The sequence below is a fragment of the Pogoniulus pusillus genome, chromosome 4, assembly GCF_015220805.1.
Source record: "Pogoniulus pusillus isolate bPogPus1 chromosome 4, bPogPus1.pri, whole genome shotgun sequence".
Lineage (NCBI taxonomy): Eukaryota > Metazoa > Chordata > Aves > Piciformes > Lybiidae > Pogoniulus > Pogoniulus pusillus.
The window spans coordinates 10670572-10690156 of NC_087267.1; the positions used below are offsets into that span (position 1 = coordinate 10670572).

Sequence of the window (19585 nt, forward strand, 5' to 3'; positions counted from 1 at the left end):
CCCATGCATCTCCACTGGAATAGATAGCGTTGAGGTCAGGTTTGCAGCCAGACACCACCACCACTTCCTTGCTGCCTACAGATCAAAATTGGAAGAAGCTTCCTCTTCCTCCTCATGGATGCCTTTCAGGAGGGGCCTTGTTTTTTGCCAACCTAGAGATACACGCAATGCAGACTCCCAGCAGACCTGTAACACAGATCAAATTAAATAAAGGAAAGCCTTAATCCTTGCCTTCCCCCTGTAAAAACTTCTAGTTAATATGTTCATACTAGGTGTATATTCATTCCTTGGGGGATTGTCCCAGAACCGCTTGGAAAAGATGGTCCACTACCTTTAGTTAGTATCTCAAAGTCTTGGTAAGAATATTGCAGCCATCCCTATGGATCCGTGTTTCTCCAAAACGCCTTTAGGTGTCATCACAACCATAGAATGGTCTGGGTTGGAAGGGAATTCTAAAGGTCATCTTCTCCAACCCCCTCTGCAGCAACATGGAGCATCCTCAACTAGATCAGGTTGCTCAGGGCCCTGTCAAGCCTCACTTTAAATATCTCCAGGGTTGGGGGCCCCACCCACCTCCTCAGGCAATCTGTTTCAGTGTTCACTCTGCCCCTGCTAAAGCACTTGTTCCTAACATCCAAAGGACATTCAAAAGGACACGAGCAGTAGCAGTCATTTAATTGCTACTGTGTTTCTTACAACAAATGTTGCTGAATCAAACACCACTGCTTAATAGATAACATGTTCCATAATAAATGTTTTTTTCCACTGTGCCTAAGCTTTGGAGGACATCACTTCAAAGCAGTTTTGGGGTTTGGGGTTGTTTGGGGATTTTCATTTGGTTTGTTTAGTTTTTTTTCTTGGGGGGGGGGGGGGGGCGCTTTGGGGTTTGTGTGTGTTTTGGTTTCATTACATTGGAATAAGAAATGAGTTACACCCTTAACCTAGAATTGGCTCCAGCTTAAGCTAGGAGTAACTGACAATCAATTTGATACCACAGCTCAGTGGCCTATACAAAGCTGGTTTCTGTCAAGTCCCTAAAGAAACAGATGTCCACAATATCAAAGTCAGTAACACAGCTGTATGAACCACTGCCCACTGGTAGACTCAACCACACCAGCCACCAGAGCCAAATGACCTTCTGAACCATGTTTATTCTGAAATAAGCTCCACAGGGCTTTTATTTCAAGGTTGTAAGTTTTCAATTAACTCTTTTTTTTAAATCCCACACTCCACAGCATAAAAATGTAACACAAATCTTCTATTATCTCTACCACATTTAGCCTTCAAAAATTGCTTTTGTTGACAGATTTGCTTATGTTTGAGGGAAGACTGTCATAGTGAGAAATGGCCTAATGAGACATACTCAATCCTACAAGGTGAAAGATGTAATTATTTTAAGAGACCCAGAAAAGAAAATCTTTAAGGCAGAGCCTTGCAGTCACCATCTGAATCATCACAAGAGCATCCTAATATCAGCTTTGGAACCCACAACTTTCAGCGGCAGTCCAGGCCAACTAATGCTGTTCACACTGCTCTCCTGCAGCACAGCAGTGCGGCCAGAACACAAGTAGCAGACCAAGATCCAACAGTTCAGGGTGGAGGCTTTCAGCTCTGCCCACTGCCCCTCTGAACGCTCCTTATGAATGGGCTTTTTTTCTGCTTGGCTTACAGGCATAATGCCTAATCTCCAACTTATACAAAGCGTCTCTTGAAAAAAAACAACCAAACAAACAAATCTCCCCACAACAAACCAGGTAATTTGTCAGTTTCTTTCAGAACGTTCCCTTTTCCCTGCCAACTCCAGGATCCTATTCAGGGTAACCACAGTAGTCAAAATGCTCCATAAAACACAACCCACTTCCATCAACATCCTGCGGGGGGGACACACGAAATAAAAAGAGGAGGAAAAACACCACACACAGACAATTTCCATATGTTTAATGTAATGGCACCCTAATTAAGTTTATAGCATTTTCATTTTCACTAGATACCGTGTTTCAAAAGTGTAATAAAAAAAAACCCAAAACATGAAAGCAACACTACTTTTTGGAGTTTTAGAAACTCAACCATTTGGAGTTACATATGCATAAACGCTTTTTTTTGAAAATTAAGAAATTTATTTTTCACCCTCTCACAACAAATAATACCTAGGGGTTTTGCTGGGTGTATCACAAGATATGTAGAGATCAATTATGGCACTTAAACTCCTCAAGTCAGGGATGTCATAAGGTTATACCAGGACTTCTACTGGAGAGCTGGCCATGAAGCAAACACTATAAATAGGAAAAGAATGTGCAAGAGCTCTGAAGAAGTCAGAAGCACAACATGTTTTGCAAGCTTGTTTCCTGGTAGCCGTGGAACTGCAGACTGCTGGCTACGGAAAACCTGACAGAATTTCTTCAGCTGAAGTTTATTCAAAGTATACTACTCATCATAGAAAGCCATATGGATAGCCAGAGTAGACTGCAATACTAGTGGCAGACTCTCTTTTGAATCAATACCCAAACCAAGCAGAAGTCTTGGAGAAGCCATATGAACAACAGGAAGTATTAGGTGGCTGTTTTATCTGCAAGCAGATAAAAATAGACTAGGCAGAAGTCTTTTCAAGGTACAATAATTTAGAAAACTAGCTTCATACTTTGACACTTAAGCCTTCAGGACAGTAAGTTCAGTTTGTACTAGTATGGCTTGGAGCATCCTTAAAGAGAGGACATTAACATGGAAGCAGCCAAGGATCCTTGAATTTCAATTAGAAGCTTAGCCCAAATGACAGCAAACACATCAAGTTATTTTAAGCAGACTTACATTTTGGAGGTGGCTGTTTCCTACAACTTACAGTGCTCATTTTACCTTTTAGTCCTCTAATTCAGAATTAGGGAATGGGCCCAAATTCTTAACTGAAGAAACTGCCTCTAGAGGAGTGGTTTGCTTCTAGTAGGAATTTTAAATATTCCTTTTCTCACACTTAAAAGATGGTTATTCTGCTGTTCCATTTTTTTTAATTGAAAAAAATATTCCCTATATCAAGTAAGCCATTAATATTTTTCCTTTGCATCCTGCTTCTAGAGTTGCTTCCCACACTTATCACCTCTAAACAACATTCACTAATACTCTTACATTTAATGCTAAGGACCACATCTTTCCAAAGTCCTTCCAGTGTGAACAAACCTCCTCAAATGAATACAGAAACACCCTCTTTAAAAAAAAAAAAAAAAACACAAAAAACACCACCAAAACAAAAAAGGCATTATATTTGTGAAATTAGTTCAGAACTTAAAAGATAATTTGTTCACTTGGATGCTCATGTGATAAGAATTAGGCAGACAACTTGCTTCATGCACAAGACTACTGGACGATATTAAACAATGCAGAAATCTACACAAATTACAACTTTTGTTTGAATCATATATTAACTATACAGAAGAAACTAAAAATCTCTACTTACACAGAAAAAAGGTGGAAATAACAAACATACTCCAGCACTTCTCCTACTGTAAGAATATTGCACATTCCGATAATGTTGCACAAATTACTGGCTTTTTATAAAGACCATATATGAGGTATTAGTCTATTAATAAATAAAGAAGATGGAAAAGGAAAAGCACTTAATACAATGCAACAATCCATTCCAAGTATTTAGTGAATGAAAACTGAAGCAGTAATACATACCCTTGAAGGGAAGGTTAAAATTTCCTAGCAAACAGGAAGTTTTCAATACCCACCCAAAAAGTGAAGGGTTAAATCTCTTGATAAAGATTTCAAGACATCAGTCTATTTAGAACACAGCTGTTTCAAATGCTCATTTTGCTCCTACAATCAATCTCAAAGGTAAACTCTTATCCATCTGTTCTGAAGAGTCAGCAATATGTGGGTGACAGCAACATTTTTAAGAGGAAAAAGATTAATATAATAAACCTGGATTTACACCGGTTAGAATAATCAAGGGTTTATTTGGGAGGTGGGGAGTTGTTTTGTGCAGTTTTTGGCTATTTTTCTGTTTGGGTTGTTGGGTTTGGGGGGTGTTGTTGTTGGTGGTTTATTGTTTTTTTTTAAATAGTTTAGACTGGCTATGGATTTCCATCATGCTGAAACTGATATCCATCTTTACTGTCCTTATTAGCAGATCCCAGCACCACAAGTCACAAGATGAATACAATTGTTAATTTTCTTTCTGTGTTTATGCTAAGAATTTACCTTTCAAATCACAATACTGCAAAATTTCAGTTGACAATGAATCTGTCAAACTAAATACAATCTGTTGTTTATTCAGACCCTCCCAGAAACCCTAGGAATATGTAGGAAAGTTTATCTTAGTTCATTAGAGCACAGAGGATTAAGTTCAATAAAGTGAGCTAGAGGAACTACACTGCAAGCATGGCAATATAATAAATATAAGAGTGTTTTCAGTGTGCTCTTCCAAGCTTTGAAAAAGAGATATTTAACTTCTGGAAGAGAAAAAAAAGACTCTGTGCACACAAACTTACATACAAGAATATCCCTTAAATAATGGTTACTTAAATCATAAGATCTTCTCAAGCCAATGAAAGGTTATTTGGAAAAAGAAGTCAGTCCTACATCACTCTCCTTAGTGAACTACAATCTTAACATACTCCCTGTTGTTATTTTCCAGCTTTAAACGGCGTTTTATTACATGTTTGCAAGGCTGGACAGAGTAAAAAAGACACAAATTACTCACTTCTACGGCTATTTTGTGTAAATACCTAGTTTGCACAGTTAAGTCCACATCAGGTAAAAACTGCAAGTTGAAACCTGGAAAGACATAATAAAAAAAAAAGCAGCATTTCAAAATTAAAGTATCTTCTGTAATCCATGCACCAGTAACTCAAACAGTCCTGTATTGGCATATATAAAAAAAAAATTACATTGCATCTCTCAGATTTAATACATATGTTGTGTTCAAATTTATGGGAAGTGTTTACTAAACTGAACTACATCAAATTTCTTCTGTGACATGAAATTATTTCTCTGCCACTGTAAGTTGTTAGTGAGATGTCTACCTTCCAAATGTGTATTGTTTCTATTCTGAAAATTAGTTTCATCTAAAATTTCTTTAAAGCAGTTAAGTGTCTTTTAGAATTTTTTTCCATGTTAGCACAAAACCAAGAAATATTATGAAGATGTTGAAAGAAGAGAAGAGATAAAAAGAAACATTATTGTCCAGAACAGTCTGTATAGGTGGTCACCATGTTCCCTCGTCTTTGAGTGACAGTCCTACAGTGCTTGCTGGACCCATGAAACCGGGTATCAGTTCGCACCGCATGTCGGTGTGCATTTTCAAAGTCACTAAAAGAAAACATTTTTTCCATATTTTCAAAGACATCATCAAACAGTCCACCTCCAAAGGAGAACTCTTGGAAAGAACGTCTTTGACGACTGTGAGCTTCACGATGACTTCGGAAGTGATTTTCAAAGTGCTTTTTGGATCTTGACTTTTGACTAAAGAGGTCAAAGTCTTTGAACAGATCATCAAAGTTGAAATTAAATGACTGATGGAATGGGCTTCCATTATTTCCCTGTCCTCCATGACGGCCAAACTGATCATATTCTCTTCGTTTATTCTCATCTGATAATGTTTCATATGCTGTTTTTATGAAAAAAAAAAGAAGTTTATTTACAATCCCATTAAAAATAAGCAAAAAAGAATACCAGGCACAAATGCAAACAGTAGCTTTCTCCCACTCTTTCTGCAAAATAAACTTCAACAAAGACTTTTAGTTGACATATAAATCCATTCAAGCTCAAAATGCATTTAACTTTATCCAATCCAAAACAAGCAGTTTAAAAATACATTGTTGTTTATTTATAACAACAAATGTACGAATACAATGAGAACAGACTATATTCTCAAAATTTTACATTCACATAAACCAGTTTGACTTAGTGTTTGTATTAGAAAGAAAATAGCTATGACATGTGGTGATCAGAAAGACTGAAGGTCAGAAAAGGAGTTACAGCTCTGCCTAGCAAAATGAACTGCCTGCTGCATTTCTATCACAGAAACTGCCATGTATGCAAAACTACCTGCCAGCCAGTGAGCAAGTTACTGTAGTTACAACTAAGCAAAGAGAAAAACACCAGGGAGATAAAGGAAGTTAATTTCCCTTATGTTCAGACTACCATTTTTTCAAAAATTCAACAGTAAACCTAGATTTTGTGATTAGATACACCTGAATTGGAACTAGGTTTCCACTCAGTCTTTGATCCACTACAGCTACTGATTTTCCAAAGCAGAGACTCTGATATGTAACATTCCCATTGAGATGACATTAAGTATTTTAAAGACTTCCCTTGTCTGTCAAAGGCTTGCAACTATTCTATATATTTCATCACACACTTAAGAGTTCCTCCTACCACGGGTGCTGACCACTACAGTAAGCACCTAAAAAGACTGTCCCTTCCTCTCACTACATTAGTGACTACCTTTCTGTCAAATTAATTTTTCTGCAGGCAAGAAGGCAAAACACAGAAATCTCTTCTTAGCTACATGAATGGACATCATAACAGAGTCTAAGTGGAACAGAAGTGGGAGAACTGTACTTTTCAGCAAGCCCTTTTCTCTTGATTGTTTACTTCCACCACTGCATTTTATTACAACACACTTAAGATTGGTGCATTTCTAGGATCACAGGGTAATTCACATTTGAAGTAACTTCAGAAGGCCTCTGTTGTAGTCCCCTGCTCAAAATAGGATCAGTTATGAGATCAATTTAGTTTACTCAGGGCTTTATCCACTCATCCCTAAAAAATCTCCAAGTTTGCAGACTTTGCAACCTCTCTAAGTCACTTGTTCCAACACTGGCCTATCCTCAAGGTGAAAAGGTTCTTGCTGAACCTCTTGCGCCCTTTTTTTTTTCCTTGTATCCCCATCATGAACCACTGAAGCACTTCACTGCATTTTGGAGTTTTTTTGTGTTTGTTTTTGATTTTTGTTAGCTTGATGGGGACTTGGGAGTTTTGGAGTTTTAGGTGTTCTGTTTTTCTTTTTTTCTAGTCTTCCCACAGTTACTAGAAATGTGCTGCTAGATCCCCTTGAAGCCCTACCAATCCTGAGATTGCTCTTACTAGACAGATCAAAAGATAAAAATTTACCTACTCATGCTAAAGCTGCCCTACTGCAAAGTAATTTTTACAGCAAGGCACAGGCCAAAAAGCCTAATTAAGCAGGAATGTACAAACTATGTAGAAGGCCTATCTATGTGCAAGGACAGAGAAACAATTCAGATACAGGCATTGGGCACTGGACACTAAGAAGCAGAATTAAGAGAAAGGAAAAAAAAACACAACAAAACTTTTAACCTATTCAGTGAAAACAGAGTGCAAAATTTACCATGCTTACTCACAGGCACATGCCACATAGCAAATTATTAAGCCTAAGGTCAGCACATATTACCTTCTGCAATTTCTCTAAACTTTGCTTCTGCACCAGGACTCTTATTTTTGTCTGGGTGGTATTTCATAGCCAGTTTGTGAAATGCCTTCTTGATCTGGCGGTCAGATGCATTTTTTGGAACTCCTAAGATATCATAATAGCTCTCTGTAGCCAATATTAATTCAGTTATCATTAAAATGCAGAGAGCAAATGTGAAGACAGATTGTGTAGTTGCCATTTCTCTGGTTCCTAGAAAGAAAAACAAAACATATATGAAGAGCAAGTTATTTCAGGCTCCACAATAAAACTTAAAGGTACAACTGTAGGCTGGAAGAGGCCAGCCTGCATGTTTCAGGAGTTACTCAGTGACAGACATGCACTGTTTCACATACATCAAACTTCATCTTTCTTGTTTCATAATCACAAAATATGTAAAATGAAAATACTGAAAAAAAAAAATCACATTTCATGTGCATCACAAGCATGCTTCAGCATTCACCTCTGATTTATATCTATTCGCCACCGTACGTTATCCAACAGGGTTGTTGAAATAATACATAGCACGTTTCACTGTATCAAACACTTCATGTTGGTATATCTGAACTAACTAAATTCTTAAGTTATAGGATCATGAAAAGAACAACCATAAATTAAGTGCAGGTTACAAAAACTTACTCAATACTTAAATAGCAAGAGCCTGAAAACACAATTGCCCTAGAGATCAATGGTGACATGCAACAAGATTTTTAGATGCTCATGCTCAGCTTCAGGAGGTCATTTAACTGACCTAAGGTGAACAAAATAGAGTAAAACACTCACAGTTTAGTCAAGTAGGGCATATTTTCCTTTGCAGTGGGCTAAGCTTAGGTTACCTTCATATTAGATTGTACTCTAAATAAAAACTACTACCATATATTTGATAGCAAATCAGAAAACAAGTCTTTTATACATAACAAGCAGCTTCAACAATAAATCAAAGTTGCAACTGTTTTCTTTCAGCAATGTATTTGTCAAAAAAAAAAACATTTTAAAAACAAACTGCTAGAACTCAAGGAAAAAGCAGTGGCATAAACATAAGTATGTCATAACTAGCAAAATCATATCTACATAGTCACACATCTTTCATCATTTTATCAAGGACAGAGTGAACTCTTCTTACCAGAAGAGATCAAATGATTTTCCAAGGGCTAGGCACATTATATTTAAAACAGAGTACATAAACATGAGTGTTACAAGACCATAAAAGCTGTCACCTAACTAGCAAGATGTAAGGCAAGGCCTTAAATCGTGCCAGAGTCCCCTCACCAGATTATACTGATTTGAGTCATTTAAGTAGAACTTCAGAGATGAACAGTATTACTTTCACAGAAGTTTAATAAATCTAAGCACCAGTAACGTGAAAATATTCTTGGACAGTAACATGGCCCAAACACTTGTAGAGTTCAAAACCTTTGATCATCAGGTATATAAAACAAAATATTTAATAGCAAGGCCGTATCCCCTACAGAAATTAACATGCAAACACCCAAAATGTAAAATTGATACCATTTCTCATAGTTATGTCAGTGGCTAAAATAAATGTTGTGAGGCAAGGGCAAAAAGCTTGTAAGATTAATGTACTCATGCCCTCTTAAGAATTTATCTGGCTAGTGGCCTGCATGATATCAAGTGTTAAAGAGCAGCAGTTGAAACAACCTGTATTTTGATCAGTACACTTACATACCAAATGAACAGTTCTTCTCATTATTCTTCATGCATGAAACCAGACATTTTTACTATGAGCTCTTCCAGTGCTTTTCTACATACTTTCACCAGTTCACTAACCTGAAACTGTGCCTCTTAGGCACCAAGAACCACACACTTTTACAATCCTTCCACACTTTGGGGGTTTTTCTTCATTTGTGCTCTATAGATACAGATTTCCATCTTCATCTCAAATGTGAGATTATTTTTATTTCACTTCATTTCCATATACCTGCACTGTGTGCATATAATCACTTAACCTTTCTGCTTCTACTATTAAATACTGAAAAGAGCAGTGTATGTCCTTCATTAAGAGCCAAACCCTGTTTGTAAACCCCAAGCCCGTCAAAGCTTGAGAAAGCCAAGTCATTCTTTTGAAATTTTCTGCTCTGCCTAAACTTCTCAACACCTATTACTCTTTATAATGCTTTCCTTTTTCCACATTTTTACTTTAGGATTTCCTAATGCAGTTCTATGCTATATTGCCCCTAGTTTTATCTGAATTTTTAAAGTACATACCAAAAAAAAAAATCAATACTGAACCTCCAGTACTTTTTTACTCTACAGATTTAAGGCTGTCCTTGAATGATTCCACATAACTCAAGAACTAAACATAAAGTAAATAGAATACCAACTCATCACATTTTAAACTTATGTTATCACAAAGACATAAGCCTTACACTTAGACACTATCATCACCTATTAAATTTGCCTTTTAAATAATACCTGTTATATGCTGACACAGCATCTCAGTGTTGCTACTGCTAAGATGTTAAATGTCTGACTTCAGCCCTGCCATCTCAAACTATTTTTACCATCACTTTCAAAATAGCTTCTTTTAAGCACTCTGCTTGTTTTTCTTCTCTCTCAGTTTCCCTATCAAAAAGGGTACAGGTAAATTCCACTTTCCAGGCCACGAAGAGTAGTTATTAAAACACATTCTTGAATTAATTGTTCTGTATACTTCTACACATTAAGGTCATTCCACGAGACTGTTCCTCGTGACAATTACGAAGATCTACATTTCGTTTGAGCACATCTAGTAATAGTTATAGATTTTTTAAAAATACATAATTCTTTTAGAGAAGCAGTTACAAATGTAAACTTGGTATAGCAAGTATACAGTTTAACATTCATCAGAAGTATCACGGTGTGATCAGCTCACCAACGTTTATCAATAGCTGCATGATTAAGTGATATTTAAGGATGGTGTAGCTGGAATAAAATCTGTCACATATAGAAAATGTGGAGTTACTTCCATCTTGCAATGCAAGTATCCTATTCAATCCCTCTTTCAAAGTAATTAGCAAAGAGCTCTGCTAAGCGCTTATATTCAAGAAGCTTCACATACTCAGAAAATTTACACTGCTCAGATTACATAAATTCTGCTGTTAAATGATTATTTCTGCGAACAACTTATTAGTAGCAAGCAAGTTATCAAAGTTGTCCCCGGTTTCTCGACTAGTCCACTAGTCCCCTAGTCCACTACCAGCTACAGGAAAGTCTGTCAACTTGCGGAGTTTGTATTTTCATGGCTTTTCCTGTACTGACTGGAAAGCAAACCTGTAAGGCTCTTGAATTCTGCTCTTTAGACTAGGGAAACAAGACAGTTTCCCTCTGCGTCATCCTCACTCCCCAGGCCCCTAAAGAACCTCAATGGAACCGTACCACAAAGCGAGACCGAGAGAGACCTCAGCAGATGACACCAGCGACATTAAGTAACGCTGTTCCACCTCCAAATCGGCCAAGCTTGGGAAAGCCCATAGTAGATGGGCCCAGCAAGAAGTAAGAGACCCAAGGGGCCTAAAGAGCAACTAAGTCTAACAAAGCGAGCCCCAGGGCTCTCCTTTCCCACACCATCCTCAGCCTACCTCCTTCAGTTGCCCCAAACCCTTCTAATCTCCCTGACTCCTCCACGTCCGCCTTCCCTCCAGTGACCTCAGCATCCCTCAGCCTTCCCCACGCCCTTCCAGAGCGGTCCAGACTCTTCGCTGCCGCTCCTCTCGCTGTGGAGAGACACCTCGCTCCCCACCGCCCCATTACCTCAGGCCCCACTCACCGCCGCCAGCACCGCGGCCGCTACTCCTCAGCGCCCCGCGCGCCACTCCCGCCCAACGCTCGTCAGCGCTCGCGCAGACCCTACCCCCGCTCCCCGGCAGCGATTCCTACACGAAGCGCTCTGCCATTGGCCGCGCATCCCCACGTGACGCGCGGCACGCGGACGGCGGGGGCTGCCGCCGCTGGGCGAGCTCCGCCCCCGAGCCGGGGCAGTGGGTGTGGCACTTGCTCCCGTGACCGCCGTGCGTATAGTTCCGCCCCGCGCCCGGGCCCGTCCGCGGCGCCATGCCGCGGTACTGCGCTGCGTCCTGCTGCAAGAACCGGGGGGGACAAAGCGCCAGAGACCAGCGCAAGCTGAGCTTCTACCCGTGAGTGTCGGGGGGAGGTAGAGTATCTGCATGGAGGGTGCGCCCTGGCAAATACCAGAAGGGCCATCCCCAACTGAGGCGAGGTCCGCAGTGACCGCGGGGGACCCGGGGTGGGGGAGGGGATAAATGGGTGATAAACTGACTTCAGGAGCTGGTATTCGCTTTTGAACCTATCCCTAAGAGGTAGGGGACAGGCTTTCATCTCTATGGGAGATGAGAAGGTGTAGGCCTTTTGGTCGACAGTCTGAGTATTTAATCACGCACCCAAACATGCAGCCCACTGAAGACGGCCGGTGTTTGCTTAGGGAGGAAAGATGCAATCGGGTCAAAGGGCTCTTGAGTAGTTGCAGAAGATTTATAGAGTGAAAGCCAAACAGATTGGACTGAAAAAAACCCTGCACTTCTAATCACGAGGCTGTTCAAGCTAAGTAACACCGGTTACCCCGTTTTTCGCGGCCCTGACTGCCTTTGTGCAAGGGGTGTTTCATCAGGGCAGGCCATAGTAGAGACATTGGCTTAGTGGTGAAAGAGCTGAGCACCTGACAGTTTGCCAGCTAAACGATGAATCTAATACAGTAGGAAAGGAAACAGCTGTTGATTCATTAAATATTCACACTGGAATTATCATCTTGCCTATGCTGCAAACAGTCATTGCTGGTTTGTTTAGAGGCAGCTGAGCTAGCTCGAAGCTAACTAGCTTGGTTGCCAAAAACTAGCTTATAGTTGCTGCATAGTACTGTGCAGACAGCTGATAAGTCACCATTCCAGACTTGCAGTAACCTCTGTGCTATTGCAGTTACATGGCTGTAGATTCCCCAGAGCAGTGAATTTAGAACTGTTTTTCAAACCTAAGAGGAGCACAGTAAAGGTAACAAAATGTATTTCTGTTGAAAGTCTTATAAGCCTTTGTAAACAGAAGGGATTTTGTAGTGTTTAAGAAAAATCAGGAAAACGTCTGAAGAATAAATTTCACAACTAACTTCACAATCTATTTTGGTAAAATTTATACCTCAAGCTATGTTTGAGTTGCTGAGTAGTCATTGTTATTCTAAGATCAGGAGGCTTATGTAGGAAGACCCACGAGAAGAGTGCTTTGAACGTTTATATTGAAGGAAAGCTCTTTTTCCCAGCGTGTGCTTAATGTGTGATCTGTCATGAAATTATTACAAAAATGAGAGGAAATAAATTGTTTTTATCACTTTAGAGGATATGAGTGCCACATGGATCATCAACACAAGTTGGAGTGCTGATACATATTTATATTCAAATGCATGGCATCAGTGTAAATATGATAGTGAAAACACAGCTGTTTTATCTAGTCATTGAGTTGTGCTGCATTTCAGGTATTATGGTCCTGTAGAAGGAAAGCGTGCTGAGATTTGAATTACAGAGATCTCTTGCCCTGTAGTAGCAAAGACTACTGATGTGAGTTGCAAGTTTTATTCCCTTGACTTTTACCACCCCAAACAAGTCCTTTGCTGCTGTTTTTGGGTCTGAGCCCCATCTGAACTTTAAGTGTGGCCTAGTTTCAGCTGGCCTAACTGCCCTGTAGTAACATCCCAAGCTAAATTGTGTTGCTCAATAAAAGTAATGCTGCAATTGGACATACGCAACCTAAGCAGATTTGGAAAGGCTGAGCCTCTAACCTGTCCTCAGTAACATTTTTCTTGCCAGAAGTGTTCCTTGAATTCGTGCAGACACTCGGAGCCAGATGCATCACAAGCTTTTTCTGTTTCCTTGATAACCTCAAAAGTGAAATGACAACAAGTTTTAAAGATTAGAGGAGGGGTGAATCTTGGGTATCTCTCTCTCAAAATATCTAAGTTTGCAGTTTTGGAACACTATGGGCCTGTGTAAGACAGTCATTGCTGGAGGAAATCTGCAGCTGCAGGAATTTGAGGCTCTGAGGTCATCTAGGGTTTGCCAAGTGGTAGCCTGAGTGACTGCTGCCTTTTGTAGCATTCGGGTGACCCTAAATTCTCCAGACCCTCTCCTCAGCTTCTGTTGTGTGGGAGCAGCTCACTGTAGAACCAGGTTTTTTGTGCTTTAAAGTTCCATAAACATATGGTAATAAGAATAACCAAAAAAAATTATTGTTAATTAAAAGAAATAAAAGAGCTAAAAGAAGATAAGTGAAGTTAACAATGCTCCATTTCTACTTAGAGCAAAATGGCTTTTGTGAAGAGGCTGTAGGCACTTGTTCACATCTGGATGTTTTTGTTTGCCATCATACTGCCAACAGCTAATACTTCTGCAGCCTACAGATATGATCGGGTCATGTTTAATGACCATGTGAATATATCTGTTACAGTTTCATGCACACTCATGGATTTTTTTGGTTAAAAAATATTATTGTTCGTGATTCTAAGGAGTATTGTTTTCCTAATAGTAGTTGTGGGTTATGTATAAGAGGTTATATGTTAGAATTGAAGGAAACTTGATGTGCACCAGAGAAATCTGTACGTGCCATTACAAATAGCCTGATGTCTGTCTGGTAAGAGATGAGAGCCGAGAGTGGTCTGAGTGTTCGTGTTGCCGTTACCATAAAGAGAGGTCTGAGTGTTCCTGTTGCTGTTATCATAACTGCTTGACTCTACACACATCATAACACGCCTTTAACTTACCTTTTGTGTATTGCGATTCATTAAGTAAATTACATATCTTCACCCACTTTTTATTTCACTTTCCCATGTAACTTACCTGACCATTCGCCTATATTTTCAAAATATTTTTTTTTCCTATGAATGCTTATTCCTTCTCAAGTAGGTTAGATGGTTGAAAAATCATCTGTGGATAACATAATATTATGTGGGCCATCAAGACTGTAAAAAAGCTTTATTGCTGAAACACAAAATACAGCAAAGAACTAAGTAACATCCTGCTTAGCATTTTACATTTGAAATATCTTTTAAATTATTTAATCCTTTTGTAAGGGAATTCTGCTTTGCAAGGGACCTGGACAGGCTGGATGGGTGGGCAGAGGCCAATGGGATGAGATTTAACAAGGCCAAGTGCAGGGTTCTGCACTTTGGCCACAACAACCCCAAGCAGCGCTATAGGCTGGGGACTGAGTGGCTGGAGAGCAGCCAGGAGGAAAGGGACCTGGGGGTACTGATAGATAGTAAGCTGAAGATGAGCCAGCAGTGTGCCCAGGTGGCCAAGAGAGCCAATGGCATCCTGGCCTGCATCAGGAACAGTGTGGCCAGTAGGACAAGGGAGGTTATTCTTCCCCTGTACTCAGCACTGGTCAGGCCACACCTTGAGTGCTGTGTCCAGTTCTGGGCTCCTCATTTCAAGAGAGATGTTGAGGTGCTGGAACGTGTCCAGAGAAGGGCAACAAAGCTGGTGAGGGGCCTGGAACACAAACCCTATGAGGAGAGGCTGAGGGAGCTGGGATTGTTTAGCCTGGAGAAGAGGAGGCTCAGGAGTGATCTTATTACTGTCTACAACTACCTGAAGGGGCATTGTAGCCAGGTGGAGGGTGGCCTCTTCTCCCAGGCAACCAGCAATAGAACAAGGGGACACAGTCTCAAGTTGTGCCAGGGGAGGTATAGGCTGGATGTTAGGAGGAAGTTCTTCACAGAGAGAGTGATTGGCATTGGAATGGGCTGCCCAGGGAGGTGGTGGAGTCACCGTCCCTGGAGGTGTTCAAGAAAAGCCTGGATGAGGCACTTAGTGCCATGGTCTAGTTGACTGGCTAGGGCTGGGTGCTAGGTTGGACAGGATGATCTTGGAGGTCTCTTCCAACCTGGTCGATTCTATATTCTTTATTTAGGAAAGAATTTTAATAATAATAATAAAAGTTTTGTTTGTGTTTTTGTTTGTTTTTTTCAACTGCTTATAAAAGATTTCCACTTCATGATAAAGAGAGACTTGAGAAATGGTTGCGGAATATGAAGCGAGATGCTTGGACTCCAAGTAAGCACCAGCTTCTCTGCAGTGATCATTTTACCCCTGATTCCCTTGATGTGCGATGGGGTATACGATACCTGAAACACACAGCTGTACCAACAATTTTCTCTTCCCCAGATGACGAGGTAATGTATTTTATTGCAATACAAAGCTAACAAGTATTTATGTAATACAGATGCTCTACTTATCTGTAATAGTCTCATGTTTTATTTTTAAAACAGAATTTATGTCTATCAGTTACTTTGTCAATAGGATTGACATGAGTGTGTGATTCCATAGTGCAAAGGATCATTATCTTTTTTTAATTGGAAATCACAGATGAATTTCCTATGGGAAATTTCCCCCCCAAAAAATTACCTTCTATGAGAATATTATGATTCTAAATATTTTTTTCTTGTGCAATTATTCTTAATTAATATTTTAGTGGTCTTTTAGGGCCTTTATTAACAGTACGTAAATACTGGTTTGGAATGTATTAATTGCAGACAACATCTCTAACACCTAAGAGCTCCAAAGTAGCCTGCTAAGGTATGCCAGAAGGATTATTCCATATTATCTTTTACAGAGCTGTACTAGTGGTTACATAAAAATATCATGCTACACGTGCACGTATTCTTGATCAAAGCTATGCTAATTCTTTTCTGGCCCATAACTCTCTTCCTCTAGATCATCATATTGGAGGGGAGAGGAACAGAAAGACTAGAATTACTATCAAGACTAGATTACTGACACTGTGTGGCTAATTAATTTTACAAAATAATTTAATTTTAGTCATAAAGTTCTCTGTCTTCTTGGATAGCTGCAAGTGTTGCACACACTGCTTTTGACCTTATAGAGTGAATAGCAATCTTGATGAGTCTCTGAGATAAAATAGAAAAAATTGCAATTTATGGCAGAAGTACCTATCAATAAATATCTTTCCCTCTGGCTCCCCAACTCTGATTCAGGATTTGCCTCACTTCCCCGAACTGTCATTGTCATAGGGAGCCCTACTTTTGGAACTAGTCTTTGCTGCCCTGTGATGCTGTGCAGTTGGAGACAACCTACATGATTTCCCCCCGAAGAAAAGTCACCTTTTCCCCACCTGTTTGTTCTCTTGTTTTGCATGTGACCCTAGATCAGACAGTACAGTTACAAAGATGGACAGTAGAGTAATGAAATAAGCAAGCTTTTTATGCAGTGTTATTGCCAAGAGCATGCCAGTGACCTAATTAATTTTGCATCAGTAATATATATGGGAAATCTCAGATAAATTTATCCAGTTTAAGAAAAAAATATTCTATGTTTCCTTTCCACGTATCCATAACTCCCCTGCTATTGAAAGAAAGGTGCCAGTTCTTGGTATCTGTGACACTGTGACCTTGATTTCCTGAGGTCTCACTTCTCTCTCTGTTATTATTTAATTTGATCTCACTCTTCTAACTGCTTTTTCTAAACATCTATACATATCCTGTCAGTGACCACCTCAGCAGATCAACCATATCCATTGACTTGGTCACTGATTCTGTAGTTACCTTCAAAATTCCTTCATGGAACAAATAGAAAGACATGATAAAGAGCTCTTCATATTCTGAGGGAAAAACCCTTCTTGCTATATAATTAAGTTAATGTGAAGAAACAAGAACCTAAAGTTCTGCCTAAGTGTGTATGCACAAAGACAATTCACTGTTCTGCAAGCCTGTGTTTGTAATTTCTTTCGTTACTAAATTCTCTTTAGGGTGGACTACATGACTAAAACTTCACTATCACAGGCCAGAACAACTTGCATCTTTAATGCAAAAAAAACCCAAACATGTATTTAAGACACATATTTTTAATACCAGTGGAAAATTGTAATACAAGGTGCTAGTCAGAGTGTGTCAAACAGATTTGTCACACCATTTCTCTTCAAGGTATTTTAAAATTGTGATGGCTCCTGTAAATCAGTGAAGTTCCTTAGAGTTTAAAAAATTTAAAAGTATTAGTGCCTTTAGAGCTTTAAAATAATATTTTAACATTTAAGACCTGAAGCAAAGTTATGGAATCACAGAATGGTAGTACTTGGAAGGGACGTCTCATCAAGTCCAACCCTGTTGCAGATTCACCTAGAGCAGGTTACACCGGAACACGTCCAGACAGGTTTTGTGTATCTCCAGAGAAGACTCCAAAACCTCTCTGGGCAACCCATTCCAGTGCTCCATCACCCACTTGATGAGTTTCCAAGTGTCTGGTGTGGTTTTTAAACGGTGCTCATATAAATTGCTAGTTGCACAGTACCATGCTATAGAATGAGATTTGCCCAGGTTTTTTTTGCATCTTAAGTGATTTGCTAATTACAAGGTGGTTGGATTTGTGTTTTGGTTTTGTTTTTCTCTTCAGCAAAAAGACTCTTCCCAGAGCACCCTGCAAGATTTAAAGAAAGAAGACCTGGAAGAAAGAAATTCAAATGTGCAGTCAGAAGAGGCATCTGTGTCACTTGAACCTTGTATACCAAAGAAAAATCCCGTAATTGCAGAAAACGTAGGTGAAAAAGCAGAAGTAGTTTGCTCAACTGTGTTGGGTAAACCTTTACAGATTCAGAAATCACAACTGCAAAACGGAGGTGATGTCCAGGCAGACAGTATCATTCTTGATAATACATCTAACCTGCAAATACATCAACATAATCATGGTTTAATGGCAGCAGCAGTCCAGAACATGGAAGCTACCAGTGTTGACACTTCTATGGAGGATCCAGTCAGTTGCACAGCTACAGTCTTGCAATTTACAGACCCTGATTACTTGAATTCATCTCTGAGACTGAAAAATGCCTTGGGTTCAATTACTGACTATGCAATTGAAAATCCTAACTCTCATGTTGTAGGTTGTTCTGTTGAGGTGCAGCCAGCAAGTGAAAATGCAGTTTTACTGAGCACAGTCACACAAACTATTGAACAGATCAGCGGGAATGAAGAATCTGTCATTGCCATCATTGTGCCAGCTGAGAGTCTGGAAGATGCTGAAATAGTTAATAGTTCTTTCTTGCCTGTTAAGCAAGAGTTTCTTGACACAGAGGAGACAGAAACAGATAAAGCTATGTACATGAATGCGTATGGTGGAAATGAAGTGTTACAGACTGAGCATTCATACTGCAAACAAGACATAGACAGAGATCACCTTTGGCAAAAAATTTCAAAGCTCCACTCTAAAATCACTCTGCTCGAAATGCAGGAGATAAAAACGTTGGGAAGGCTCAGATCCTTGGAAGCACTCATTGGACAATTGAAGGAAGAAAACCTGCTTTCCGAAGAAAAGCTGAAGATTGTAGAAAACTGCTTTACAACACTGGAAGTGACTATGATACAGTGAAGGCTTTCAGTGATTGTTCTAAAATAGCTTATCCTCTGATTGTCTGTTTGTACAGATTAGCTTTTGTTTCAGTTACAGTATTTTAAATGTCTAATGCAAATTGTGTGAAAAGCAAATATTCTTTGAAATATTATACCAACCACTACCAAAGCTAAGTTGTAGAACATTGCCTATAAAACATGACTTGCAAGAAAACTTTAGAAGAAAATAAAGCCTGTTAAAGTTGTGTAAAAAAAGTGTATTAATTGAATCAATAAAGAGAAGTTAAACCTTTCTAGCTGTAGGCTCCTCTAAAACATGCAACTTCTGTATTTGGGGCAGAATAAACATACAGGATGGACAATTATGAATCAGTTGTTGGGGAAAAAAAAAATCCTAATTCTCTTTGAAATGAGTAATGAAGTATGCAGTACACATTGTCCACTAAGACCACAAGTGTGCTGATAGCTTTTTGTACACTTTGACCTTATTGAAATTGTTTCTGCAATAAAAGATGTTGCATTTAGTTCCAGAAACAAAGTTAAGAATATTGTTAGTGAAGAGCTCCATCTCTTTTTTTTTTTTTTTTTGGTGATTCAGCTCCAGTGGAAAGGACCACCTTAAACACTGATAGTTTTGCAGAGGCAAAAGCTATTAACTATTCAAATGAGGGCTGAATAGCTCAGCATCGGTCCCCTTGTAGTCCATAGCTGGACAATGCATATACCCTCAATAATACACTGAAGACAACTACTTTGCAGGCAAAATTGTTTGTGAAAGTTGCAGAATCTGCTCGTTATTTTTTTCT

General features: G+C 39.3%; 2 protein-coding genes across 2 annotated transcripts; one reads left to right on the plus strand and one right to left on the minus strand.

The window, feature by feature from the left end:
* Positions 1-1921: 1921 nt before the first annotated feature.
* On the minus strand, positions 1922-11265 carry DNAJB9 (DnaJ heat shock protein family (Hsp40) member B9). Its single transcript, XM_064142125.1, has 3 exons — positions 11193-11265; positions 7412-7639; positions 1922-5602 (listed from the first exon to the last, which is right to left on the minus strand). Exons 2-3 carry the CDS (start codon positions 7626-7628, stop codon positions 5172-5174), a joined length of 648 nt encoding a protein of 215 aa, XP_063998195.1. The 5' UTR covers positions 7629-7639; positions 11193-11265; the 3' UTR covers positions 1922-5171.
* A 156-nt stretch (positions 11266-11421) lies between these two features.
* Positions 11422-19071, plus strand: THAP5 (THAP domain containing 5). Its single transcript, XM_064142128.1, has 3 exons — positions 11422-11559; positions 15407-15596; positions 17830-19071. The coding sequence occupies exons 1-3, from the start codon at positions 11477-11479 to the stop codon at positions 18796-18798; spliced, it is 1242 nt and encodes a 413-aa protein (XP_063998198.1). The 5' UTR covers positions 11422-11476; the 3' UTR covers positions 18799-19071.
* Positions 19072-19585: the final 514 nt, after the last annotated feature.